This window comes from Ailuropoda melanoleuca, chromosome 14, assembly GCF_002007445.2.
Source record: "Ailuropoda melanoleuca isolate Jingjing chromosome 14, ASM200744v2, whole genome shotgun sequence".
Lineage (NCBI taxonomy): Eukaryota > Metazoa > Chordata > Mammalia > Carnivora > Ursidae > Ailuropoda > Ailuropoda melanoleuca.
Genome location: NC_048231.1, coordinates 41,993,342 through 42,019,827, shown reverse-complemented (window position 1 = coordinate 42,019,827; position 26,486 = coordinate 41,993,342). Strand labels below are relative to the sequence as shown.

Here is a 26,486-nt window from a genome sequence, read left to right as displayed (position 1 = left end):
GAGAGGTGGGATTCAGAGGTCTTTACCCCTCAGGTGTTGGAGCTAGCCTGAGAGTGTTCACGAGAGCCCGGCAGGTGGGTGGGGACAGGGCTGACTCATACCAAGCGCTGTCCTTCCTCACCCTGAGCCCCAGGACGAGGGGGCCAGCTCATCCCTTTTCTGGCCTGGGCAGTGGCACTTCCAGTACTGACCACCTGGGGGCGTTGCGACCCTGGAGTTTACTCGGGCAGTGTGCGGCCAGCAGATGCTTGTAACCCTGCTACGTCAGCCTGGTGGGTGCCCCCTGCTCGCACTGGGGAGGACACATGGAGGTGAACCTGAGGTCTGAAGAGTGGGATTGGGCAAGAAGCTGGAGCAAAACGTCTTGGTCAGAGCCAGGCCTGGGGGTTTTCCAAGCACAAACCCAGAATGAGAACCAAGCTGTGATCAGCTCCAGAAAGAGGCCCAGTTCTCAGGGAACAGTGAACTGGAAGAGGTCTCCAGATCCCAAGGGTCAGGGCTTGGATCTGTGGGCGGCTGGAGAATGCAGCCCAGAAAGAGGGGCCTGGAGGGAAATAGTGAGACACAGCGGCCGGCCTCCTCCCCTGTGCGCCAGCCCTTCCCGCCCTCCCTCAGGGTCTGCTAACTTGATGTGATGTCTGACTGAGGAGCTGTGAGAGGCTGGTGGGAGTGGGCGGGGGAGGATGGGTCACAGCCTGATGGCCAGATCTCCCCCTGACCGGGGAGCGTAAGGGGGGACCCCTGAGGACAGGGGCCAGGGGAAACCAAGTCTGGGCTCTCCTTCAGGAGGCAGGACAACTTGGTGTTTCTAAAGTGCCCACAAGGAAATGGGGTTTTGTGTCTGCAGAGTCTGGGCCCTGAGCCCAGGAGGGCGGTACTTCTGGGGTCCCCTGGACACAGGATGGAGGCTGGGCTGGTGGGGTGTGCAAGTCTCCTCAGCCTTCATTTGGCCCCAGAGGAAAGACCATGGCCCCGTTTGCAGGAGAGAAGACTGAGGCCTGAGGGGCTAGGCTTGTTCCAGGTGGCGGTAAAGCTCCTTGGGTTCCTGCGTATGGGCTGAGTGCACCCAGTTCCCCAGGCCCCATGGGGCTCAGCAGAGAGCTCTGTCAGGTGCTGGGGGACTTGGTTTCCTCTCTTTCCTTCCCGCTGTCTCCTGCTCTCACCTCCTGCCCAAGGATATTCAGGGTCTTTCCCAGCTCGGCCTGTCCAGCCATACCTCTAGCCAGGCCTAGCATGATGCTCTTTCCCTTCCTGGGACTTTGCTCCTCTGGTCCCTGCACCCTGGCCTCAGCCTGACCAGGATGGCTAGGGAGATGGGGAATGTCCAACCCTCAGACCTGCTGTCTCTGCTGCCCCTGCCTTCCCAGCGGGTGGGCTGGCCCTGGCCCAGCAATGCACTTTGTTTCCGGGTTGAGCAATGTCACTGTGGTATGGGGGATAGTGGGGGCAGAAGAAGGTGCCCACAGCCCTCCCCACCCCACAGGGCAGCTGTGGGAACAGGCCTACTGGAGAGTCTGCCCAGGGTGACCAGGGGCTCAGGATGGGGCCTGGCAGGCTCTGTGGCTCTGTGGGCAGTTCCTCTGCTGTACCAGGAGGTGTTAGAGGACTGGGGCGGGCAATGCTCAGCTGGGAAGGAAGCCAGAGCATACAGGGGGCTTTGGGGGGCTGTGTGGGTGGGAGTCCAGCCTGTGGACCCTGCACCTTGTGCTCCTGCTGAGCCTGGTCAAGAGGGGCCTCAATGGGTCCCCTCCCCCAGCTGCCTCCCTGTTGGGTACGCTGAGGCCTAGGCAGGGGAGGAGCCAGGCTACTGTCCCCAGGAGAGGAGGCGCAGCCAGCACAGACGGACACAGGGAAGCAGACAGACAGCCGGGGGAGCGCAGAGATGCAGATGGGAGGGCAGCCTCACTCTCAGGAGGCCCATGGTGGTGTTCAGACAGCAGGCCCCAGGGATGGATGGTCTGGTGGGCAGTGGGTGCCGAGGGCCAGATGCAGGCCCTATTTGCTCTCCTCACACAGATGTCTTGTAGTCGTAGGTGTTTGACGCAGATTGGGAAGCTGAGCCCCATCCTGGGTCACCCCTGTTTCCTGGCTAGGCTGCCGCTGAGCTGGGACTTGAAGCCAAGTCCTGAGTGACATTGCCTTGGGTCCCCCCTCCCTCTGTCTCTGGCCCCCTTCAGCTCCACCTCTGTGCCCCACACATCCTCAGTGTCCTCTGGCTCTGGGGATGTCGAGGTGAGCTGTTGCTGGGTGGAACCACACCAAGAAAGCGGGAGTCGAGGTGCCACTGCAGCCCCCTTGTCCCTCTGAGCCTGATCCAGGGGAGGGGACCGGGCAGGCTTGAGCCCGCTGTCCTAGCTTTGCTGGGAACTGGAGAAGAGCCGTGGGGGCTCTGGGCAGCCTGTCCCTGGCTCCCTCGGGGGCAGGAGGTGCCAAGTCCTCCAGCACATGGGTTGGGATAGTCCTGGGCAGGAGGGATATCTGTACGTCCAGGCTTGCAGGGGCAGGCTATGGGAATGAGGGAGTTAACGGCAGTTGCTTGCTCCTCTCTGGAAGGAAAACTCCCCATAAACGCCCTGCTCCCTGGCCTCCTGCCAGGGCCGAGAACAGGGGCTGAAAACTGGAAGTTCAGGCGTGTGGCCAGCACTGCCTCTGCAGAGAGCGCTTGAGTAGGGCAGCTGCCCCACTGCCCCGCCACCGCCGCTGCTGGCCGCCGGTCCTTATACCCACCTGTCTGCCCGCTGCCTCTGTTCGTCTCTAAGCCTGCCTGTCCACCCGTCTGCAACCCCGTCTCTGTCCAACTGGCTCTCTGACCACCCTCTTCCTGTCCTATGTCCAGCTGTCTAGACTGTCAATCTGTTTGTCTGTCTCTGGCTTCCATCTATTTGCTCATCTGTCCAATCACCTGTGAGTCTGTCTGCCCATCTTCTTGTGCATTCATCCACCCATCTGTCTGTGCACCTGCCTTCTCTCTCCACTCCGGGCCTCAGAGCCATGGCCCAAGGCCGCAGGGCCACGGTCAGCATGGTGCTGCTGGGGTTGGGGCTGGCCCTGGCCATTGTCGTGCCTGCCGTGGTCCTCTCCCGCCGCCACACCAGCTGCGGCCCCCAGGCCTTTGCCCACGCTGCGGTTGCTGCTGACTCCAAGGTCTGCTCGGATATTGGACGGTGAGTAAGGGGTGGGTGGGAACTGGGTGGCTCTAGGTGGCTGGCCCCTCCTGGAGACTTTGTGATTGGTGGTGATAGTGTGGAGAAGGGGGGTGTGTGTGTATGTGTGTGTACACTCATAGTGGGAGCCACGTGGGTTTGGATGCCAGCAAGGAAGCAGCCCCAGAACCCTTGCACAGAGCGAGGCAGGTGTGCACATGGGACAGAAGGGGGTTTGGGGAGATGGACAGATGTGGTGTGAGTCTATTCCTAGCTCCAGCACTCAGGAGGCCCGGAGAGGGCACTGCCACAGTGTCACCGGTCTGGCCCAGGCCGACCCTGGTAACTGGTGCTGGCCCTTCAGAGAAGACACAACAGTTCTCCAAGGCTGGGTTTTTTTTCCCCCAGAAGCATGGGCAAGTCCTGGCCTGCCATCGTGCACTCAGTGCTACCCAGGGCCAGTCTCTCACCCTGGCCCGGGGCTGGGGAAACCTGTCCTTGCCAGCACCATGTCCCCCACTGCCTCCCCTTCTGACGTCAGGGCCTGGGGCCCAGTCAGTGACTGTTGGATGTTTGGGGCCGGGGCAAGGTGGGTGTTAGAGAGGGGCCCCAGCTGGTGTTTTCCAACTCTTTTCCAGGAAGCCCAGCCCACGGGAGGTTTCCGCTGCCCACCGAGGCAGAACATATAGCAGGACACCCCTCCTGGCCATTGGCCCCCAGCCCGGGCCAGCGAGAAGCTCGAGCAATCATCCCCCTCCTTGCTGGCTGGGTCTGTTTCCTGGAATAACTACCTCATGGATCATTGTCAGGATCAGAAGTGCTTTGTAAACCGAGGGGACAGTCCCGTCGCAAGGGGGAGCGTGGCCAAGTCCTGGCCCGGGTGGTGTTCGGTGCCACCTTTGTTCTGGCTTCCCCGTTCCCGTGTGCTCTATCCTTCCGTTTCATTCATTCTCCTTTTTCTTTCCTTCCTCCCTTTGTCTGTCCATGTCTCTCCTGACCTGGTCCTCTTTCCCCTCCCTCAGGGCCCCTTTTTGGATGAGGGTGGCGGTCCAGACAGCATGGTCTCCCCCGGGGTCCTCTCAGGTGATGGCAGGGGAGGGAGCCTCCCCTCCCCCATGCTCTGGAGAGTGTGCCGAGGTCCTAGCCCACCAGAACCTAGAGTTGTAGAGATGCAAATGGGGCCTGGTGCTTCCAGCCCTGGAGACCACGGGGACCACATGGCCCCCAGCAGTGGGAGCCACTGCCATGTTTCTCTGTGGGGGGTCTGGGCCCGCTGCATCCCCCTGAGACTCTGTGTGAGGGTCGGAGTTGGGTCTCTGCTTGGAGCCCATGATGCCCCCTGCAACTCTCCTTGGTGAGGAGAGAGGATGTGGTTTCTCCCCTGTGTTTTGTGTATTTGTCAAACAACACTCTCCACTTCCTGTTCTTGGTGGGAGGCAGCCGGAGCTGGCCCCAGCGGCTGTGGGACACGGGACGAGAGACCCTGGCTGGGCTGGGGGCCTCTTGGCGAGGGTCCACCCCTTTGAGGGCTCGTGGCCCTGCTGCTGCAGGGTCTGAAGCCCACTCTCCTTCCTCCCTGCTGTCCCTAGCTTCCCCACTCCTCTCTCCAGCGGGGCCTCTTGGACCCAGTTTCCTCCTACCCAACCAGCACTAGGTTTACTCCTTTGGGGCTGGGCCTTCTGCTGCAGCCAGAGCTCCTGGGGGAGGGTTCTTTTTTTTTTTTTTTTTTTTTTTTTAAGATTTTATGTATTCATTTGAGAGAGAGAGTGAGTGAGAGAGAGCAGAAGCAGGGTGATGGGTAGAGGGAGAAGCAGACTCCCCCCTGAGCAGGGAACCTGATGCGGGACTCGATCAGGGGACCCCAGGATCATGACCTGAGCCGAAGGCAGACGCGTAACTGACTGAGCCACCCAGGCACCCCTGGGGGAGGGTTCTTAAGGTTGACATGAGTGAGGATCCAGCACCATGAGTAATGGATAAAGAGACACACGGTGACAGGGAGGTCCCTTCCCTCTAGTCTGTCATCTTCCAGCCCTGTGTCCCAGCGTGTTAGGCTTATGGGCAAACTGGGTGTTCTGAGGCTCCGAGTAAGTGCGTGTCTTCTAGGGAGACTGCATGAGCTTCAGGGTAGTGGTGGCTTTTAGGCTTGTGACCTGTGTCTGCGGTGGCCACTCAGAAATACCTGCCCTCCCACAGGATCCTCAGGGGGACGATTCATTGCTTTTCCCAGAATCCAACGGGATTCACTGCTGCAATTGATTTACAAGGACACGAGGCCTGCACAGAAGGGAGCTGCCTGGTGTCGCAGAGTGAGCAGGCCCAGCTGGGACTGTTTTCTGCTGCCTCTGCAGGGGTGGAAATTGCCCTGAGCTGCTGGAGGGCTGGGGTCTTCCCAGAGCCCTCCATAGCCTGTCCTGGACCTCCATGCCTGCCCAGCCCCTAAAAGGCCTATAAAGGCCAGAGCTTGACTCGTAAAGGGAGTAGTTGTAGAAGAGGTTGGGGGGAGGCCTGGGGGGCTCAGTCGGCTAAGCATCTGCCTTCAGCTCAGGTCATGATCTCAGGGTCCTGGGATTGAGCCCCGTGTGTGTGGGGGGGGGGGTCCCTGCTCAGCGGGGAGCCTGCTTCTCCCTCTCCCTCTGCCTGCCGCTCCCCCTGCTTGTGCTCTCTCTTTCTCTCAAATAAATAAATAAAAATTTTTGGGATGTCTGGGTGTCTCAGTTGGTTAAGTGGCTGCCTTCGGCTTGGGTCGTGATCCTGGGGTCCTGGGATCGAGTCCCGCGTCGGTCACCCTGCTCAGTGGGGAGCCTGCTTCTCCCTCTGCCCCTCTCCCTGCTTGTGCTTGCTCTCTATTTCTCTCTCTCTCTCACTGACAAATAAATGGGTGAAATCTTAAAAATATATATATTTTTAATTAAAAATTAAGAAAAAAGAAGAGGATGGTGGGGTCCAGAGCGCTCACCTTCTAGAGCTTTGGCGTCTGGGCTGCCACTGGGCTGGGGGTGGGGATGGGGACGGGCCCCTGAGAGCTGGGTCTTATCAGCTACTCCAGCCCCATTCAGTAGTCTGTGGGTCATGCTCTAGGCACAGAGGAGAGCAGGGACCCTGGTACATTGTTGCAACCTTCGAGCCTCAGTTTCCCCACCTAGGAAATGGGACTCATGCCAGCCCTTCCCTCATGGGGGGGCATGAAGCTTGCCTGGCCCGTAGGAGGTGCTCCCTTGCTGACAGCAGTCTGACCACTAACTGTTACAGTGGCTTGCACTGGATGTGGGTCAGCATCTCAGGACCTGGAGTTAGGGCCCAGAGTCAGAGCAGGGACCCTACTGTGGGGAAGGCTCGTAGGGGTTAGGGTGTGACTCCACCCCTTCCTTCCGTCCCTGCTCCGGTGACCCTAGCGGCTCTCCAGTCTCCTGGCCAGCTCACCAGGAAATTACTGCATTTCCTCCCCTCTGGGGCTGTGCCTGTGGAAACAGCCTGTGTGCCTGGACACTGTGTGCCGGCACGTGGGAGCGGGCACACCTGGGTGGGTACACATGTGACAGCAGTGATGGTGATAGCAGCCTCTCAGCTCCTTGGGGACAGACGTGTTAGAAATGCATGATGGGGGGCGCCTGGGTGGCTCAGTTGTTGAGCGTCTGCCTTCGGCTCAGGGCGTGATCCCGGTGTTCTGGGATCGAGCCCCACGTCAGGCTCCTCCGCTGGGAGCCTGCTTCTTCCTCTCCCACTCCCCCTGTTTTCCCTCTCTCGCTGGCTGTCTCTCTGTCAAATAAATAAATAAAATCTTTAAAAAAAAAAAAAAGAAATGCATGATGGTTCTGCACTGCCACTCTCTGCTGGCCAGGACTGCTCCCACTTACAGCTGAAAAGACCCAGGTTCGGGGTGTCTGGCTGGCTCAGTCGGTAGAGCATGGGACTCTTGATCTTAGGGTCATGAGTTTGAGCCTCACATTGGTTGTAGCGTTTACTTAAAAAAAAAAAAAGAGACCCAGTCTCAGGGAGGTTGAACCACGTGCCCCGTATCATGCAGCTGGAATGCAAGGGTGGTTTAACATATTTTAAAAGACAAAAATTATTTGATTGTCTTGATAATGCAGAGAATGCATTTGATGTAAAACCTGATAGGAAAATGGCAAAAGATTTTAACAGAAATTTTAAAAAGAGAATATTCAAATGACCAATAATCACAACCCCTCAGCATTAGGCATGGATTTGTTGATTGTCCATCTCAGCCACCACGAAGGCAAGGACTTCGACCATCTGGTTACCTCCATGCCCCCAGGACAGTGGCTGGCAGACGGTAGGTGCCACATTCCTACTTGATGGTTAGAGAAGCAGGTATGCACCTCACGCATCCACAATGCCCACCAACATGTACTCCGTGTACACGGCATGATGTGTGATGGCCCAGGCTCAGGACCACATGGGCTGGAGTTTCTCCTCACCACCTGCATGATCTGGGGCACGTGATTGAACCTCCCAGAGCCTGGGTCTTTTTGTTTTGTTTTGTTTAAGTAAACTGTACACCCAGCGTGGGGCTCAAACTCATGACCCCGAGATCAAGAGTCACAGGCTTAGCTGCATTTCACAAATTTTTTGCTGCTGTTTTGGCTATTTCCCCCCTAAAAGCTTATATTTTTGTTGTTTTTTTTTTAAGATGTATTTATTTATTTGAGACAGAGAGCATGAGCTGGAGACGTAGAGGGAGAGGGAGAGAGAGTCTCAAGTAGGCTCAGCACGGAGCACAGAGCCCGATGTGGGGCTCAATTCCAAGACCCTGAGATCACCACCTGAGTCAAAATCAAGAGTCAGGGGCTTAACTGACTGAGCCACCCAGGTGCCCCTATTTTTTTTTCTTTTGGAAAAGTTTTAAACCCGCAGAAAAATGGAAAGAATGCCCATTTACACTTCACTTAGGTTCACCAATTGTTAATATTTTCACCTCATTTTCCATGGAGCCTGATGTGGGGCTCAATCCCAGTACCCTGAGATCACGACCTGACCTGAAATCAAGAGGGGGCTGCCTAACCAACTGAGCCAGCCAGGGGCCCCTATGACATTAATGTTTTTAAAGAAGCTTGTCCAGTTGAATCACAGCCTTGCTTCTCAATCTTGGTTTGTCTGATTATTTCCTCACTATCAGATTCTGGTTCAACACGAAGGCTCCCCCATCATTTGGTGATGCTAAGTGGGATCACTTCATAAAGGTGATATCTTCCAGATCCCCCTATTGAAAGGGATATCATTTTCCTTATTAAATTAGTAACATATGGGGGGCGCCTGGGTGGCACAGTGGTTAAGCATCCGCCTTCAGCTCAGGGCGTGATCCCAGCATTATGGGATCGAGCCCCACATCAGGCTCCTCCGCTATGAGCCTGCTTCTTCCTCTCCCACTCCTCCTGCTTGTGTTCCCTCTCTCGCTGGCTGTCTCTCTCTCTGTTGAATAAATAAATAAAATCTTAAAAAAAAATTAGTAACATATGGGGGGCACCTGTGTGGTTCAGTCAGTTAAGCGACTGCCTTCAGCTCAGGTCATGATCCCGGGGTCCTGGGATCGAGGCCCGGATTGGGCTCCTTGCTCAGCGGGGAGCCTGTTCTCCCTCTCCCTCTGCCTCTGTGTGCACCTGCTCTCTCTCTCTCTCTGTCAAATAAATAAATAAAATCTTTAAAAAAATAAATTAGTAACATATGGTTTGATACTCTGAGACCAGATGAACATTCTTTTTTCAAACAACACCTGACCCCGTGTTTTAGCGTCTATTTTGGTCCTTGTCTGAATAAATAAATTTGTGTTTGCAAAATAGTGATTTCTAAACCCGTCATTTCTTCAACATTCATTAGTTTGCATTCTTATGTAAAAAAGACCCCCTCCTCCTCAACCTAGACATTCTTGAATATCACTATTGACTCAAGGATTGTTTTGATTCAATGTTATAATCCATCCCGTTATTCTTTTTGATGCCCAAATCGTCACAAATTTGACCGATGGGAGCCCGTCTAAGCCAGCAACTATATTCTTTTACACAAATCCATTAGCCTTAGAAAATTGTCTTGACTTCTAGCCCAAAATGTTCCAGGATCTACTTGGATATTCCCTCAGCCGGATCTGAAATCAGGAATCAGTAGAGTATGGTATTTCAGAAACCAGGATCTGAAGGCTAGGGGTGTTCATTGAGACAGGGAAATCATTGTTTCTACATTGTGTCCGTGCATAAAACCAGAAGAAATGTACAAATATCATGAGTCTGTGCTGAAGCCTGCAGCTGAGATCCACCACCGTAGGCTTCTTCCCACGACCTCTGTCTGATACTGTGTGTCTCTTCCACCATGGTCAAAGAAGTTCCCACCAATGTTAATATATTTACGCACTCACTCTTTCCCAATAATCACAAAATAGTTTCAAAATTACTTCAACAAGACCACTATGAACAACAAATCTACTAAGTAAAATTCGAGATGTCTTTGCAGGTTTTCTATTGTTGTCGTTTTTTGTTTTGTTGTCCTTAGGTTATATCCCACAAAGGATATATGGTAAAATTAAATTATTTTTCCTGTGTGGCTATCAGTTCAATATATCAGTAGCTTGATTTTTTTTTCAGTTTGTATTCAATTTTAGGGTTTCCTTTTTGTTTTAATTTTATTTTTGTAAAAAGATACCCTCAAAGATCTTATTCACATCACCTTCATCTTGTTCCTATTCAGTCTTCTAGAGGGAATAATTTTCATTTGTCTCTGATTTATTTTTTTCCTATGGTCTTTTAAAATTTACATATCTTGGGGCATCTGGGTGGCGCAGTCCTTAAGCGTCTGCCTTCGGCTCAGGGCGTGATCCCAGCGTTCTGGGATCGAGCCCCACATCAGGCTCCTCCGCTGTGAGCCTGCTTCTTCCTCTCCCACTCCCCCTGCTTGTGTTCCCTCTCTCGCTGGCTGTCTCTGTCAAATAAATAAAATCTTTAAAAATAAGTAAATAAATAAAATAAAATTTACGTATCTTTCCATTTTCTTTTTTTTTTTTTTTTTTTTTTTTTTTTTTTTTTTTTGCTCTTTTTTTTTGCTATTATTTCTGTGTTTCTATTTGCAAAACAAGCAAATACATCACTTATTTTCTCTTTTTGGTATAGCTTTTGATATCAAGAAAGGTTTATATCTTTGCTCTAATGGTTATTATATTTCTGTTGATACCTTTATTGTATGTTATATACTATATGTAATTACAATATTAGGTATATAAATACGGTACTTTTAGTTCTTCTACTTTTTTGAGATACTCTTTATTTGCTCCTTCGATGGTTAAACTAAGCTATGGTGCCCAGTCTTTTGGCCAAATACTAGTCTAGATGTTGCTCTGAGCATATTTTGGAGATGTGATTAACATTTCATTCAGTCGACTTTAAATAAAACATGATCCCCAAATATGGGTGGGCCACATCCAATCAGTTGAAGGCCTGAAATGCAAAAACAGGTTTCCCAGAGAAAGAATTCTACCTCAAATCTGTAACATAAAAATCCCATCTGAGGGGCACCTGGGTGGCTCAGTCAGCTAAGTGTCTGCCTCCAGCTCAGGTCATGATCCCAGGGATGGAGCTCCGCAGTGGGCTCTCTGCTCAGCGGGGAGCCTGCTTCTTCCCCTCCCCCTCCTGCCACTCATGCTTTCTCTCTCTCTCTCTCTCTGAAATAAATAAAATGTTTTAAAAAAACAAAACCAAACCCATGTGAGTTTCCATTCTCCTGGCCTGCCCTACAGATTTTGAACTTGCCAGCCTCTGCAATAGCATGAACCAGTTCCTCAAAATAAAAATCTCTCTTTAAGGTTTTCATCTCTTTTTGATTAAAAAAATTTCCCCCTTTTCATCTTCTCTTTCTTTTAAGGAACCTCTGTAGGTATTTGCTCTGTGCTTATCTTTGTGTAGCCTTCATTTCTGAGAGTTTTTTTCTTTTATGTTTTATTCTTTCCTGAGTCATATAATCTTGGGATTTTCTTTTCTATAATTTTGTTTTTTAAGTCATCTTTTCCAATCTCTTCATTGGCAGTTTTTCTAATTCTGATGTATGCTGCCGCTTCTTGCTTCTATAATCCTTTTAATTTACTTTGGCACATTTTGAAATATTAAGTTGCTGTTTACATCTGCTTTGTGGGCTCGTCTTTCTGGTACACCTCCGTGGGTCACCATTCTGCTCCTTACATCTTTTTTCCTTATAACGACTCTGTACGGGGTGTGACTTCAGCATGTTTGATTGTTCATGTTCAAGCAAGACGAACTGTCCTGTACTTTCAGCCTGGAAGGCAGGTCGAAACAGTTTTTATCGCTTCATGGCTCTTGGATTCCTTCTGCTGTTTTCACAAAACGATTGGAAATATATATATGTATATATGGTCTCCTACTTTCTGATAATTGTTCTCTCTTTCCTTTGCCTCTGTGGCTCCAGTCCTGTTCAGTTTGTTTCTAGTACAACAGCTGCTCATCAGGGCAGGTCTCTCTCCCCTGGAGGAGAACGTGGGTTTACTCGAGAGTTCCCGGGATCCAGAAATCTTCGGCACCATGCCTTCGCTTGGCCACCTTCCACTCGCCCATATACCAGAGACTGCCAAACCCAACCCGTAACACTCATCGAGTGAAGGTTCTCAGATCGGCCGTCCAGACTTCCCTAGGAGACTCCGTGGCGAATGCGGGAATCTTCAGGCCCATTGCCTCCCTTCCTCATCCTCCCACACCATCGCTGATAACCCCACACGCTCTGACGTTTGGTATTTTCACTGCATTTGGTTCAAAACACTTTTCTTTCTTTCTTTCTTTTTCTTTCAGATTTTATTTATTTATTTGACAGAGAGACAGCCAGCGAGAGAGGGAACACAAGCAGGGGGAGTGGGAGAGGAAGAAGCAGGCTCCCAGCGGAGGAGCCTGATGTGGGGGCTCGATCCCGGGTCTCCTGGATCACACCCTGAGCCGAAGGCAGACGCTTAACGACTGCGCCAACCAGGCGCCCCGCAAAACACTTTCTAATCTCCATTGTAAGGTCTTCTTTGTCCCATGGACTATTTGTCAGCGTTTTTCTTGATTTCCAAATACATGGGGATTTTCTTTTTTTTTTTTAATTTGAATTCAATTAATTCACATATAGTGTATTTTTAATTTCAGAGGTAGAGTTCAGTGATTCGTCAATCTTATATAATACCCAGTGTTCATTATATCACGTGCCCTTCTTAATGTCCATCACCCAGTTACCCCATCCCCTCACCCCCCTGGCCTCCAGCAAACCTCGGTTTGTTTCCTATGATTAAGAGTCTCTCATGTATATATACATACCCACCCACACACACACACACACACCACATCTTCTTTATTCATTCATCTGTTGATGGACATCTGGGCTATTTCCATAGTTTGGCTATTGTGGACATTGCTGCTGTGAGCATCGGGGGTACAGGTGCCTCTTTGGATCATTGCCTCTGTATTTTTGGGGTAAATACCCAGTAGTGCAATTGCTGGTTCATAGGGTAGCTCTATTTTCAACTTTTTGAGGACCCTCCATACTGTTCTCCAGAATGGCTGCACCAGCTTGCATTCCCACCAACAGTGTAAGAGGGTTCTAAATGGGGGTTTTCTTTTCTTTTTTTCTTTTCTTTTCTTTTCTTAAGATTGTATTTATTTATTTGAGAGAAAGATAGTGAGAGAGAGAGCACAAGCAGAGTGGCAGAGGGAGAGGCAGACTCCCCACTGAGCAGGGAGCCCCACGTGGGGCTTGATCCCAGGACCCTGAGATCATGACCTGAGCTGAAGGCAGCTGCTTAACCAACTGAGCCACCCTGGTGCCTCTACATTGGGGCTTTCTAACTCATTTATATTATTTCAGTTCTTTGAAGCTTGATGATCTGTTTATATAAACATTCTATGTGTCCTTGAACGTGTATTCAACTGCGTAACTCGAGTACAGCATTCTGTCTGCGTTAGTTCAGTCAGCTGATTACAGTGCTGGCATGCAAATCTTCTGTAGCCCCACTGATACTTTCCCTGCTTATTCCGTAAGCTTCTGAGAGAAGTATGTTAAAGTCTCCTACCATGTATATCTGTCTATTCCTTCTTTTCATTCTGCCAGGTTTTGCTGTATATGTTTTAAACTGTTAAGTATACACACATCCAGATTTTTATATCTTCCTGTTGAATTGAGCTTTTTATAATAGTAATGTGTCCCTGTTAGCTTTAATAAATTTTTCTTCTTAAAGTCTACTTTGTCTGAAATCAATATAGTTATACATGTTGGTAGCGTTCATATGATATATATATATATTTTTGTCATTTTATCCCTATGTCTCTTAATATAGCTTCTATATTCTATACATTTTCCCCCTCTGTACTTAAATTTCGATATTTTGTATTCAACTAATCTTTAAAAAAAAAAAAATTGTGTCCAGGGGGCCTGGGTGGCTCAGTCAGTTAAGCGTCTGCCTTTGGCTCAGGTCATGATCCCGGGGTCCTGGGATGGAGTCCCCATTGGACTCCCTGCTCAGCGGGGAGTCTGCTTCTCCCTCTGCCTCTGCCACTCCTCCCCGCTCATGCTCTCTCTCTCTTTCTTGTACTCTCTCTCACTCAAATAAATAAATAAAAGTCTCTTTTAAAAGTTTATGTCCAGTCTGTTGTTAATGCACTGTTAGCATTGAGCTCCTAATTCCCTGTTTTATCATTGCTATTTCTCTGGGGAAGTCCTTAATCTTGTCTTTTACATCCTTACATGTAGTTATTTAGAGTCTGTGGTCTGACAGTTTCATCATCTGGAGGTCCCACGGGTCTCTTTCGTCATTGTCTGTGCTTTCTCTTGGGCTTTGTTGATGTTGCATTACTGCCTTGTTTGCTCGGTGATTTTAAAGTCAGCCTTTGGGAGTGTGTTGAAAATTGTCAAAAATAATTGTTAGAAATAATCTGAGGCCCAGGATACCAACATTCTGGAACGACTTTAATCCCATTTGATTGAAAGTGATGATCTGAGGCTGGGCCACTGGGCTTGTCAGGGCTGGCCTATTTCTCGTTTTACTCCCAGAGTGAGGACCCATCCCCCAGTGCGGTTCACCAGTGTGCCCAGGCCCCAGGCACACGAGGACGTCAAAAGCATTACGTGGCCTCTTGGCCACTTCCTCCAGGACTGGCAAACATCTTGAGGGGAAAAGCACCTCCAACTGCCAGACCCCCCTGTCTCTCGACCTGCCTTTCTTCCCTTCCTGTGATGCCTTTAAGTGGACATATTCTCTTTGGCTCTTCGAGGGGTCTGTGGGAAATTTGATCTGAATGATTTCATTTCCCATTACAGGGATGTCTGATTTACATTTTGACAGATAATTTTGTTAAAATGTAAGGGGAAGGCAGATGCGGGGGACCAAGTGGGAGACCGTTGGAATAACCCAGTGAGAGATGCTGGTGGCTTGGATCTGGGCATGAAAGAAAGGGGTGAATGCTTGTGTCCTTTTCTAAGATAGTGAAGGTAGGAAGGGAGCCATTTTGGGGGGCAGAAGTGGGAAGGAAGTACAGTTTAGGTCATGTTAAGAGTGCAATGCCTCAAATAAAAACTTAAGAAAGAAACAAACAAACCCAAACCAAACCAAAAAAAACCCCAAAAAACAAAAACAAAAAAGGAAATCCCTCTTAGACACCCAGAGGAGGTATCTTGTGGACGGCTGGGGAAGTGTCTGGGGTTTAGGGAGAGGTCTGAGCTGGAGATAAAACTTGGGGGTCTTCAGTGTGGGGATTGCATTTTTAGCTCTGAGCCTTGATCAGCTCATCTGGGAGAAGATATAGGTGCACAAGGATGGAGGACTGAGCCGGAAGCCCCCATCAGCACGAGGTCAGGGAGGTGGGGGGAACCAAAGCATGGTGGTGGTTGGTGATGGGAGCGTGCCTCCTGGAAGCCGAGTGCAGAAAACACTTCCAGAGGCAGGGAACAACGGGTCAGGCGAGATGAGTCTTTTGTGATGGGGATTTTTTTAAAAAACTGTTTTCCAGTTTGTCTTTGTTTTTGTTTGTGGTGTTTTGATCTTATGAAGCATCTGTGTTTCTTTCTGCCTGGATGCGACCATCTTCGTTGTGTCATGCTGCTGGCTTCTGCCGCTTCCCCGCTCCAACATTCCACGTGTCCATGCTGTAGCCATGTGTGCCCGCGGGTGGGCCCAGAGCAAGGACATGTGGCTCAGGGGAGGCTGTGAGCCCAGGGTGGAGAGGTCAGGCTGAGGTGCCCGAGCTGAGGGAGGGTGCCGGGGTCAGAGGTCCTATGGGGTGGGGGAGGGGAACCAGGTCCACTCACTCTATGGGCCTTGGTTTCCCCATCTGTAATTGGTTTATATGCTCGCTTCCTTGAAGTGCTGGGGAAGATTCCTGAGCGTGCAGGAAGAGGCAGCCCCCAGTGAACTGTGCAGGGCTGTGCCCTAGGAACAGGGTCACTTCCTCAGCACAGACCAGTCCGACTAGTACCTTGGAGCTAAAAGGCCCACCCCTTGGTGCCCACGGACAAGTGGAGACTGAGGCCAGAGAATATTCCCATAGACACTGGGGTCCCAGGAAGGGCTAGGGAACCCATTAGCCCAAGTCCCTGGTGGCAGGGCAAGATCCTGGGGTCACCTAAAAAAGTCCAGTCTTAAAAGGGTTGGAACCTGTTGTATCCCCAGTGGGATGCAGAGTGGGGGCTGCCTAGGCTGGGCTCCTGGACTGCTGGGAGGGACTGGGAGGCTGGCCCAGGCAAACGAGCCAGGGCTGCTGGGAGGGGCTAGCGAATAATGGCTGCAAAGGACTGCGCAAACTGAGAAGTACCTTATATAAGGCAAAGGGCAGTGTAAATGGTATTACAATTTGCAATCTGTAGAGGGCTACAGGCCTGTGAGCAGCTGGACTTGAGGGGGCAGCCCAGTGAGGTCTCTGACCTAACCCAGAGTTTGGTGGCACCAGATGGTCACCCGCCTGTCACCATGCCCTAGTAAATGCCAGCAAGCAAGCCCACGTTGGGAGGCTGGGGCTGGGAAGCCAGGCGTCTTATTCTGTGCTGTGTCCCCTAGAGCCATCCTCCAGCAGCATGGCTCACCTGTGGATGCCGCCATTGCAGCTCTGGTCTGCACCGGAGTCGTCAACCCTCAGAGCATGGGCCTGGGCGGAGGGGTTATCTTCACCATCTACAATGCAACCACGGGTGAGTTTGTACGGGGGCCCCGTGGGGAGGACAGGCTCGTCCACAAGCACTAACAGTGAGGTGCTTACAAACATAAGTGTTTGCCGAGCTGTCCTGTGCACCCATGCCCCTTCTTGGGTCCTCTTGGCGCCCCCTACTTCCCCTACCTTGTCTGTGCAAAGCCACCGCAGACAATCTCAAGTATGAGCACTGTCAGGGAAGAAGAAATTCTTTTGCCTTTCGAGGTCCTTCTAGACGGACTAAGGATTAAATTGACATGAGACAAAATCAAATTTAATTTCCTATGTATGAGGAATCCACACAGACATGGAAATCCCAAAGACAGACAAAATGAGCGAAGGAGAAGGGGGTAGGGGTCTGGGACTTCAAAGGGAAGGAATGCAATTCATGGGAAGATAAAGAAGGGTAACCATTTGCTAAACAAATGTGCGTGGGGCCGCTAGGAAACACGGGACCCAGAGGACGTTGACTAAACAGGCCTTGCCAGGTCCCTCCCTGTCTCCCGTACCTAGCTCATATCCTACTGTAGTTATCTATGGGGATGGCTCTCTTCCTGGAGCAGGTCCTCTGTCTAAATTCTCTCAGGCAGTAGTAGGGGGGAGGTAAAAAGCTCTTCTGGATTCTGCTGGGTTTTAATTGCTTTTAACTCAAAAATAATCTTCAAGCCAGAGTGGCCCATCTTTTGGTGTCCTGCTCTTGACCCCTACAACACAGAGGCCAGTTCAAGGTAAAAGACAGAAACTGAGTCCTAGGGCAAGGCCAGGGCCACAGGAGGGGGGCTATGGTGTGGGGTGAGGCCTGGCAGCCACAGGAGTGCCCCTGAGCACTCACATGCCCTGCTCCAACTCCAGGGAAGGTGGAAGTCATCAATGCCAGGGAGACAGTGCCCGCCAACAGCATCCCGGGTCTGCTGGACCAGTGTGAGCAGGCCCAGCCACTGGGCACAGGTGAGGCCCTGGGAGGGGCCACCCTCTCCCATCCCACCAGGCCACTGGGGCTGACCAGAACCCTCCCCTGAAGGGGCTTTGTGGACAGGCTGTGACATCCTGGTGCCAGGGAACAGCAGCTATTGAATGGGGAGCCCCCATGGAGGACCTGACCTGCTGGAGTTGGGGGAGTCTTCCTGGGACAGGGCTTTCTGAGTAGGGAGTGGTGATCCGAGCAGAGGGACCAGCCTGGCGAAGGCCTGGAAGGTTCAGTGGAAATGGGGGGGGGGGTTCCTGGGGCCAGTTTGTGCTGGGCCCCGAGGGAAGGCAGTGGGGAGCCATGGGGCAGAGGAGGGGGGAGTTGAACAGGGAGGGAAATAGTCAGGTGTGGGCTCCAGAAAACTCATGCTGGCTGCCATGCCAGGGGGACCAAGAGGGTGGGGCAAGTGTGGGGCTGGTGGAGAATCCCTGTGGAAGGCTATGGGGCTGAGGGCAGGGGCGTGACTCCACGGTGCCTTGCAGGGGCCCAGTGGATCGGAGTGCCGGGGGAGCTCCGGGGCTATGCCGAGGCCCACCGCCGCCATGGCCGCCTGCCCTGGGCACAGCTGTTCCGGCCCACCATCTCCCTGCTCCGAGGGGACTACCGCATGCCCTCCATCCTCAGTCAGTTCCTGCAGAGTGACTTCCTACGGCCTTCCTTGTCCAAGACGTCCCTGAGGTGAGCACTTCCCAGGGGGTGCCCCAGGCTCCCGCTCAGCTCCTGGGTTCAGGGCTGTGGCCTGTCTGCCTGGCTCCCACCCCAGTTCCACCTCAGCCCCTCCTTGAACCGGAGGGTTGACCCTGTGCTGTCGGGGGCCTGAAGGCCAGGAAGGCCAGTACTTGGCTGCCGCGGTCGACAGAACTTTGAGCTCGGTGGCAGAGCCTCATCGGAGGGGCTCAGGCCAGAAGGGGTTACATCCAAGTGCTGGGACTCCGGGATGTGGATTTGGACTCGGCCACTGCCCTCTGGCCCTGCCCTTCTTCTCTACCCACCCCCATGCCTGTGCCAGCCCCCGACCATGTCTTTCCAGGGGTGTCCCAGGCCCCAGTAGGGAGCGTGCCTTCCCCGGGCCAGGCTGATGAGTGAGGTGAGAGGCTTCAGCCCCACCCAATCCTAGAGGAACCATCTCCCCTGATGTCTACACCAGCCCCTCAGGACCCTGGACCAGGACTGCGTCCCTGTAGGCTCCCAAGGAACCCACAAGAGCCCCCTGCAGGAGTGCGGCTGCCTTCCGGGGCCTGGCCCCACCCTGAGGCTGCCCCCAACTCCCCAGGCAGCTCTTTTTCAACGGCACAGAACCCCTGAGGGCTCAGGACCCATTCCCCTGGCCCGCACTTGCCGCCACCCTGGAAACCGTGGCCACGGAGGGGGCAGAGGCCTTCTACACAGGGACGCTGGGCCAGATGCTGCTGGAGGACATTGCCGATCAAGGTCAGCTGCACTGAGGTCCCAGAGCCCCCAGCCCTGCCAGAGAAAGAGTTGGGCTCTGGGTGCTAGGGGTGAGGGCAGACCCTCCCCCAAGGCCTGCCAGAATGTCAACTCCCCAGGACTTGGGGAGGCCATGCCTCCAGGCCTGCCCACTGCCGGCCTCAAGGACCCTGCGGTCAGGCCCTTGAGGAGCAGACTTCCCGTAAATTAGGGAGGTAGTGGCCATAGGAGGCCACAGTGGGCTCCTGGGCCTGGAGCTGGCCCCCCTCACAATCTGCCAGAGGCCAGCTTCCTCTCTCACCTCCCCATCCTCTTCCCACCAAACCTGCCCGCCTCTGGCCTCTGTCCACCCATCCCTCGCCTGGCTCTAGGGTCCAGCCCCGACAGCACTGCCTGCAGACCCTCCGTCACCCCTAGGGCTCTAGGAGGCTGGTTGAGGTGGGGAGCCCCGTCACGTGACCTGGGATCAGGGGCCGTCGCTCTGCCTCAGTGTTCCCGTCTGTACATGGGGTCTCTTGTGTCTCACCTCAGGCAGCGGGCTGACCCCGCAGGACCTGGCATCATTTCAGGCGGAGGTAGTGGAGGCCCTGGAGATGCCCCTGGGGGACTACACCCTGTACTCACCGCCACCACCTGCAGGGGGCGCGATTCTCAGCCTCATCCTCAACGTGCTCCAAGGTAAGACTCCCCGCCCTCCCACCCAGAGGCCTGCCCCCCTGGGAACTCCGAGCAAGCGGTAGCTTTGGGCAGCCTGCCTTTTCTGGCTCGGCCCCTCCTCGGACACCAAAGTTGGGGCTGTAGAAACGGGTCAAGACGTTGTGTCTTCGAGCTGGCCTCTGGCGTGTCCACATTGGGGGCTTTGCTGAGGGATCCCACGTCGTCCGCCCAGTGAGTCCTCCCCCCACAGGTGGGCTCCGCAGGTGGTGAGCAGCCCAGCCAGCATGTGCATCCGGGGCTGAGGCCTGGCCTGCGGGATGGCGAGGGGGTCCCGGCGGAGCCCAGGGCTGGGGCTGCCCGCGGCTGACTGTGTCAGCTCCCTGTGACTAGCATGACAGATTACCACAAACTGGAGGTTTAAAGCAACAGGAATCTATTTTCTCCTAGTTATGGAGACCAGACACCAAAATCAGGTGTCAGCTGATGCGTGTTTCCTCTGGGGACTCTGGGGACAATCTGTTCTGTGTCTCGTCCAGCTCTTGGTGGCTGCCTCCTGCACACAGCCTCCTCCTCTTCTCTGTGTGTCAGTTTTATGAGATTACTTTTAGTTGTGTGATTACATTTAGAGCCCACCCGGGTAATCTGGGCTAATCTGCTCTTCTCCAGATCCTTAACGTAATCACACATTTTGCCATATAAGGTAAAATTCACTTTTTTGCCATATAAGGTAGTAGTCACAGGTTCTGGGGATTAGGACATGACAAATCTTTGTCGAGGGGGCCAACATTCCCCCCCGCTACACAGGGTGAGCCCCACCTGCCCCATCCCCTCCCCAGGGTTCAACTTCTCCTCGGAGTCGGTGGCCAGGTCCGAGGGGAGTGTGAACTTGTACCATCACCTTGTGGAGACGCTCAAGTTTGCCGGGGGACAAAGGTGGCGGCTGTGGGACCCCCGCAGCCACCTGGATATCCAGGTGAGGTGGCCTGTGGCCGCTGCGGAGCCCTCTTCCCAGCCCCAGGGCTCAGCACGAAGGGAAGGTGAGGCTGTCCCTGGACCCCAAGAGCCTGACTGGGTGAGGTTGGAGGGATGCGTACAGAGTTTTAGGACAGGACAGCCCGGCAGTGGCCCAGGGCAGGGAGGGTGAGGCAGGTCTGTGCACTCGAAGGGCCCGAGGGGCAAGTACTAGAGGGCAGTGCTGGTACTGTATCTCAGAGGACCCGGAGGCCGAGCAGGGTCTGGGCGTAGCCTGGGCTCGAGGAGGACAGACTGGAGAGAGCCTCCCAAGCAAGGGACCCTCTTCTCTGTGGCCCCCACCCGGCCCCTCACTGAACTTGCCACCTGCCCGGCCACCCCAGAACGCCTCCCAGGACCTGCTGGGAGAGGCTTTGGCCCAGCATATCCGCCGGCAGATCGACGCTCGGGGTGACCACCAGCCCAGCCACTACAGCCTGGCCGGGGCCTGGGGCCACAAGATGGGCACGTCGCACGTGTCTGTGCTGGGGGAGGACGGCAGCGCCGTGGCGGCCACCAGCACCATCAACACGCCGTATGTGCCTGCCTGACCCAGGCCCCACTCCTCCCCCTCCCCCCGCTTGTTTTACAAGCCCGGTCTCCCCTTGCTTGTGTCCATGGGGCAGTGCATTGCTTTTCCCCTCGCCTCTTCCTCGCTGTTAGAGGGGCCATCCACCTCTGTCTTCTCTGGCTGGAAGGCTGCTGATGGGTGGCCCTGAGCCAGGACCTTGGGGATGAGCTTTGCCCAGAAGGACGCCCTGTTGGGGGGCACAGTGCCAGGGAGGGAGCAGTAGCTCCGGCATGCCAGCGGGCTGTTACTAGCATGAAGGGCTGCTGGAGAGCGGTGCTCCGACACCGACACTGGGGCGGGACTGGGAGACTGCAGCCTGCAGCCCAGGCTCCGCCTCTGCTCGCAGCTTCGGGGCAATGCTGTACTCACCGCGCACGGGCATCCTCCTCAACAACGAGCTTCTGGACCTATGCTGGAGGCGCCCCCCGGGCTCCAAAGTCACCCCCCAACCCGGTGAGCCTGAGGACCCCACTGGTAAGAAGAGGGAAGGTGGGCAGGCCGGTGCCACGAGGCAGTCCCTGGGCCAGCCCCAGTTCGCACAGCGGTGAATGGAGACACAGATCTAGGGGCGGTCTGGAGAGTGCTGGCTGGAAGTGAGGCTGCAGGTGACACCCATCCGGCCTCCAGTTCCAGGTGAGCGGCCTCCATCATCCATGGTTCCTTCCATCTTGGTCAACACAGCCCAGGGGTCAAAGCTGGTGATCGGTGGGGCTGGTGGGGAGCTCATCATCTCTGCTGTGGCCCAGGTGAGTCAGGGAGCTCCTGGCTGGAACATCCCCTCTCTCAGGGGTCTGAAGGGGATGCTGTCCAGGGGCTGGTGTCCCCTCCCTCCCCTCCTGTGCTCTCCTTCTCTCCCCCAGGCCATCATAAACAAGTTGTGGCTTGGCTTTGACCTGAGCACTGCCATTGCAGCCCCCATCCTGCACGTCACCAGCAAGGGCCATGTGGAGTACGAGCCCCGCTTCAGCCAGGTAAGGCCGCCGTCCCCGCCACCACTAGGACAGATGCCTTAGAGCACGCTGCTCCAAGCCCCCAGCGGATCTCAGCCACTGAGGGTCGTAGGCTGGGTACACTTCCCCTCGGGGGCCATGAGTTCAGAAGCTCAGTCAGGGAGGCACCAGGCCAGTCTTGTGGCCTCCAAGGCAGAGAACAGGGTGTCATCCATGCTCGTCCCAGGCCAAGCACGTCTGCATCTCGGTCTCTGCCCTGCTCTGTTCTCCCCAGGCGCTAGTTCCCCGGCTGTGGCCTCCCCCTCGTGGTGATCTGTTTCCTTGTGAGACTTGCAGCTTTTCGGTGTGCAGTTCATCTGTAAGAGTGTTACTCGGTGGCAGTCTGCATAGCGATTTCCTTCTAGGGCGTGGGGGGGCATTAGTGCTGGTCCTTATGAACGTTTCTTGGTTCCCCCCACACAAGCAGGTCCCCAGAGGTAAATTCTCTCGTCCCACCCCCTGCCCCAACAGACAGTCACCTTCCTTCCGAAGAGCTTCTCTGGGCTGGCAGATGCCTGTTGCTAAGGTCTCATTTAAAAGGCTGGCAGCTTTTGAAGGCTCTGAACATCATGCCTGGGCTCCGTCCAGCCAGCTGGGGTTTAAGGCCCCAAAGCTGCCTTGTCCGTGGTGAGGTGCTCTTGGTGTCAAGGCTGCCTCCCACGGCCCTCAGGCCATTGAGGACCATAGAGTAAGGAACCTTGACTCCAAGGGAGGGTGTAGTCCCTGCAAACCTTGGTCTTCCGGGCCGGAGACTAAGGACTCTTGGAGTCTGAGGCGCTCCCTCCCTATATAGGCTCCTCCCCATGGTGTCCTCAGATCCAGGCCGGAAATGATCTTGCATCTCAAGCTCCTTCTGGCCTGGGTGATGTTCTCTCTGCCATGCTCCCTGGAGCCTGGCTTCTCCACTGGGACTCTGTGGGAGACCACAGACTCCAGGCCCTCCAGACGCCGCCACACCCAGTGCCCTCCCATCCTCACCGCTGCTGATGCCCAGTCCTGCCTTCTCAGTTGGGACTCAGATCTCTCCCCTGGGCCCTGTCCCCTCGACAGGTAGAGCTAAGCTGTCTTCACCTGGGCACTGGCCTTCTCTCTCTTCCAGGAGGTGCAGAAGGGGCTCCAGGCCAGGGGCCACAACCAGACCAAGAGTCCCTTTTTCCTGAATGTGGTCCAGGCTGTGTCCCAGGACGGGGCCTGTGTGTATGCCGCAGCGGACCCGAGGAAAGGTGGGGAGGCCTCAGGCTACTGAGGAGACTGCTCCCAAGAGCTGCAACCCGGCCCGCCCTCAGTGTGTGCCCAGGCTGGCCTTGGCCATGGAACCAAGCACTCATGCAGGATCTGAACCCTTTGGTGGAGGGTCAGCCTGGGGCTCAGGAGGTGGGGACAGCCTGGAAGACGGATGACTGTGGGGACTGAGCCCTCTCCCAGAGCCCCTTGTGGCCCTGCCATGACCCCCAAGCCTCCCCTAGGCCTTACACCCAGGACTGTGGCCCACCCTCCCCCGGGCCCCACTCCCCATCTGTATACCTTCCAGTCCAAGATTAAAGAGGAGGGTGGACCTCGGCCTGATCTGGGGTCTTGTTGTGGGAGGGCACCCTTAGAAAGCACACACACTGAGTTCCTCCAGTCTACAGCACACCAGCATGGAGTTGGGGAAACGCGACCTAGCGACTGGCTGGCCTCGCCCTGGCCACCCCTGGATGGAGGCGGCACCCCTGCAGCCTGCCGGGCCTCCGCAGTAGGGCTATCTGGGGCCTGCCTGTAGGCGGGAAGGCAGGGCTGTGGCCTGGGGGCACCTGCCACTGACTCTCGCCAGGCCTCAGGACCATCTTTGGATCTTGTCCTCTGTGCCAGGGAAAGGTCAGATGAAGTAGGACTTAAGCCCCACCCTAGTCCCCAGCCTCAACAATCACCCATGCCCTCACCCTCAGCACTGTTGACGTTTCGAGTGAAATAGTCTCTGTCGGGGGCTGTCCCCGCATTGTAGTGTTTGAGCAGCATCCCTGGTTTCTGTTTGCTAGATGCAGGACACCCACTACCACCACCAGTGGCCAAATCACCCTAGTTGAGAACAGCTCTTCTGGACCCATTAGCCCCCAGTTGCTGGGTGGGATGCCCTCCCTGAGGGTGCCTTGCTGGACTGACTGGGGGTCCTGCCTACACTGGTTCCTGGGAGCATTGGGTGTTCCCCCAATGTCCCGCAGGGGCAGACCTCCACCTGGCAGGTCTGAGGCCTGGTTCCACTGCTGGGCCATGGCCATGGCCTCCCACCCTGCTCATCCTATTTGGCCAAGCAGGACGGGAGTGGCTATTATTTCCCTGTGCCTGCTGAGACAACATACCCCAGAGTGCCTTAAAACTACAGCAATCTATGCTCTCACAGGCTAGGAGACTAAAATCAGTATCACTGGGCTGAAAGCAGGGTGTAGGCAGGGCTGAGTTCCCTCTGGGGCTCTAGAGAGAATCCTTCCTGCCTCTGCTCACTTCTGGTGGCTGCTGGTGTCCCTCGGTTTGTGGCCACATCACTCCAGTTCCTCCCTCTGTGGTCACATGAAGGCTCCTTCTGCTCTGGTCGGGTCTGGGTGGAGAAGGTGCCCTCAGAAAGGGGCTAAGGACACTTGTGGGCATCTAGGACCCCTCCGGATCATCCAGGATACTCTCTTGTCTCAAGACCCTTACCTCAGTCGCAGAGTCATTTCTGCTGTATAAGGTAACATTCACAAGTGCTGGGGATCAGGATGGGGACCTGATGGGACCTTTCATCGACCACACATGGGCAGAGGGGGCTGGATGGGGAAGATCTCTGATCTGAGCTTGACTGTGAGGGTGTAGGGGGGTATTCTGACAGACTCCAAGAAGTGAAAGACTGGGAACAAGGGTGGCCGACTTTGAGAAGGGGGACAGGCCTACTATTGTCACTGTGCTCCATGGTGGACCTCGGGCCCACTCACAGCTACACTCAGGCAGCCTGGAGGCCACAGCTCTTCCCAGAGTCTGACCTTGGGAGGGAGTGGGAAGAAGACGTTTGGGAAGAGCAGGTCTGGTTCGTGAGTCAGGGGTGCAGAAAAAGTGGGCTTAGACAAGCAGGAGTGGTGGGGGGGGTTACCTGGTGGGGTCCAGAGTCTGGCCCTGTGCTGTCAGGACCATCCTTAGGGGAGGCGCCTTGGCCACCGTCCGGATGACTCTCGCACATCATTCACTGAACTTGACAGCCAGCGCGGGTGACAGATCTCCCCTCCATACTGCTTTTGAGGCTTAACAAAAGTCCCAGGCCCAGCTCTCATGGGCCCCGCAGGTCCTCCCCGAGGCTCAGTTAGCACACATGAGCTGATGGGTCCCCACCCCGAGCTCTGTCCCAGGTTTCTGGATCATCAGACCCCATACCCGCACACCAACCAGGGCCACAAGCACCTTGGACTCAACACGCCGAACGGGAAGGCAGCTCTGAGGCGACCGGAGGCTCTCTGGGGTCCGCCTCCCCCACTCGGGGCACCCAGTCCTCTCTCCCCCTCCGCGTGGCTCAGCCCTGGCTCTGTCTCCTTATCCCTCTCCACCTCCTTGCTGCTGCCACTGCCTCCAACCATCCCCACTCGTGACAGTGACGGGCCTTGGAAAATGCGTACCTGATTCTGCCACGAGGCAGCTCGGAGCTCTCCTCAGTTCCCGGTGCCCACTCCTCTCCCTCTCTGCTCCTCCCACCCTCGGGGAATTGCCCAGCCCGTGCCCACATCCCACCCGGACCACCAGCAGTGCCAGTTATCCCGCTTACCCAGCCCAGTCAGGGCCCCTTACACGTCTAGTTCCACAGAGGAGATCGGAACCAGGGCGGCAGGATCTTCAAAATAACATTGGCACAGAACAGATCAGGCCTTACAGAATACGGGGGATGCGAGATCAAAGAAAATGCATTGTCTTAACTGCATTAACACTAAGAGTCAAAATGAATAAAGCATCTAAGTGAAAGTGAGGGAACAGAACAATCTGGAAAGCAAGAAGAAAGGCTCAGTAACAACTGAAGCAGAGATTGATAATTTGAAAGCAGAAAAACAGGTCTTTGAAAAAACGAAGAGGTTATGCGACAGCCTAAGGTACAAATGAAGAAAGTGCGAACACAAAAGAAATGGCAACGGGGAAATGAGCTAAGACAGAGGGGAAGTTAAAAGATCATTCATCCAAATAAATTTGGCAAGTTCAATAAAATAAATTACTTTCTAGGTCCACGTAAGTAGGGTTGCAATACGTGAGACACACACTGAAAATATTGTTTATATGAAATTCGAACTTAACTGGGCATCCTATATTTTTGTTTGCTAAATCTGGCAACCCTAAATATAAATGACAGATCCAAGAAGGGGCAAAGATCTAGATGTGTCAACAATCATTAAAAAAATTAAGAACTTTGCAGGAACACTAGCCTACCTCAAACACCCTTCTAGAAAGTTCCTCAGGTGAAGTGTGTCCTGCCATTAAGGCCAGAGACCTGTCCTGCCAGGTAAGCCCCCACAGGGAGGAGCAAGAAGGAAAATGTCCACATTGACTTTATGAAGCCAGGAAAGCACCGAA

At 54.2% G+C, this 26,486-nt stretch overlaps 1 protein-coding gene across 6 annotated transcripts; it reads left to right on the top strand.

The window, feature by feature from the left end:
* Position 1: 1 nt before the first annotated feature.
* Positions 2-23,508, top strand: GGT5 (gamma-glutamyltransferase 5). 6 transcript variants are annotated; one of them, XM_011232087.3, is made up of 12 exons: positions 2-3,164; positions 16,174-16,304; positions 17,156-17,251; positions 17,753-17,948; positions 18,544-18,701; positions 19,230-19,376; positions 20,192-20,328; positions 20,711-20,901; positions 21,284-21,390; positions 21,565-21,683; positions 21,798-21,908; positions 23,026-23,507. In XM_011232087.3, exons 1-12 carry the CDS (start codon positions 2,992-2,994, stop codon positions 23,170-23,172), a joined length of 1,713 nt encoding a protein of 570 aa, XP_011230389.1. In that variant the 5' UTR covers positions 2-2,991; the 3' UTR covers positions 23,173-23,507. The 6 variants fall into 6 exon arrangements, with proteins under 6 accessions (XP_011230389.1, XP_034497901.1, XP_019661319.1 ...); XM_034642010.1 differs by having other exon boundaries at positions 95-3,164; positions 21,850-21,908; positions 23,026-23,508; XM_019805760.2 differs by having other exon boundaries at positions 95-3,164; positions 21,284-21,411; positions 21,850-21,908; positions 23,026-23,508.
* The last annotated feature ends 2,978 nt before the right edge of the window (positions 23,509-26,486 follow it).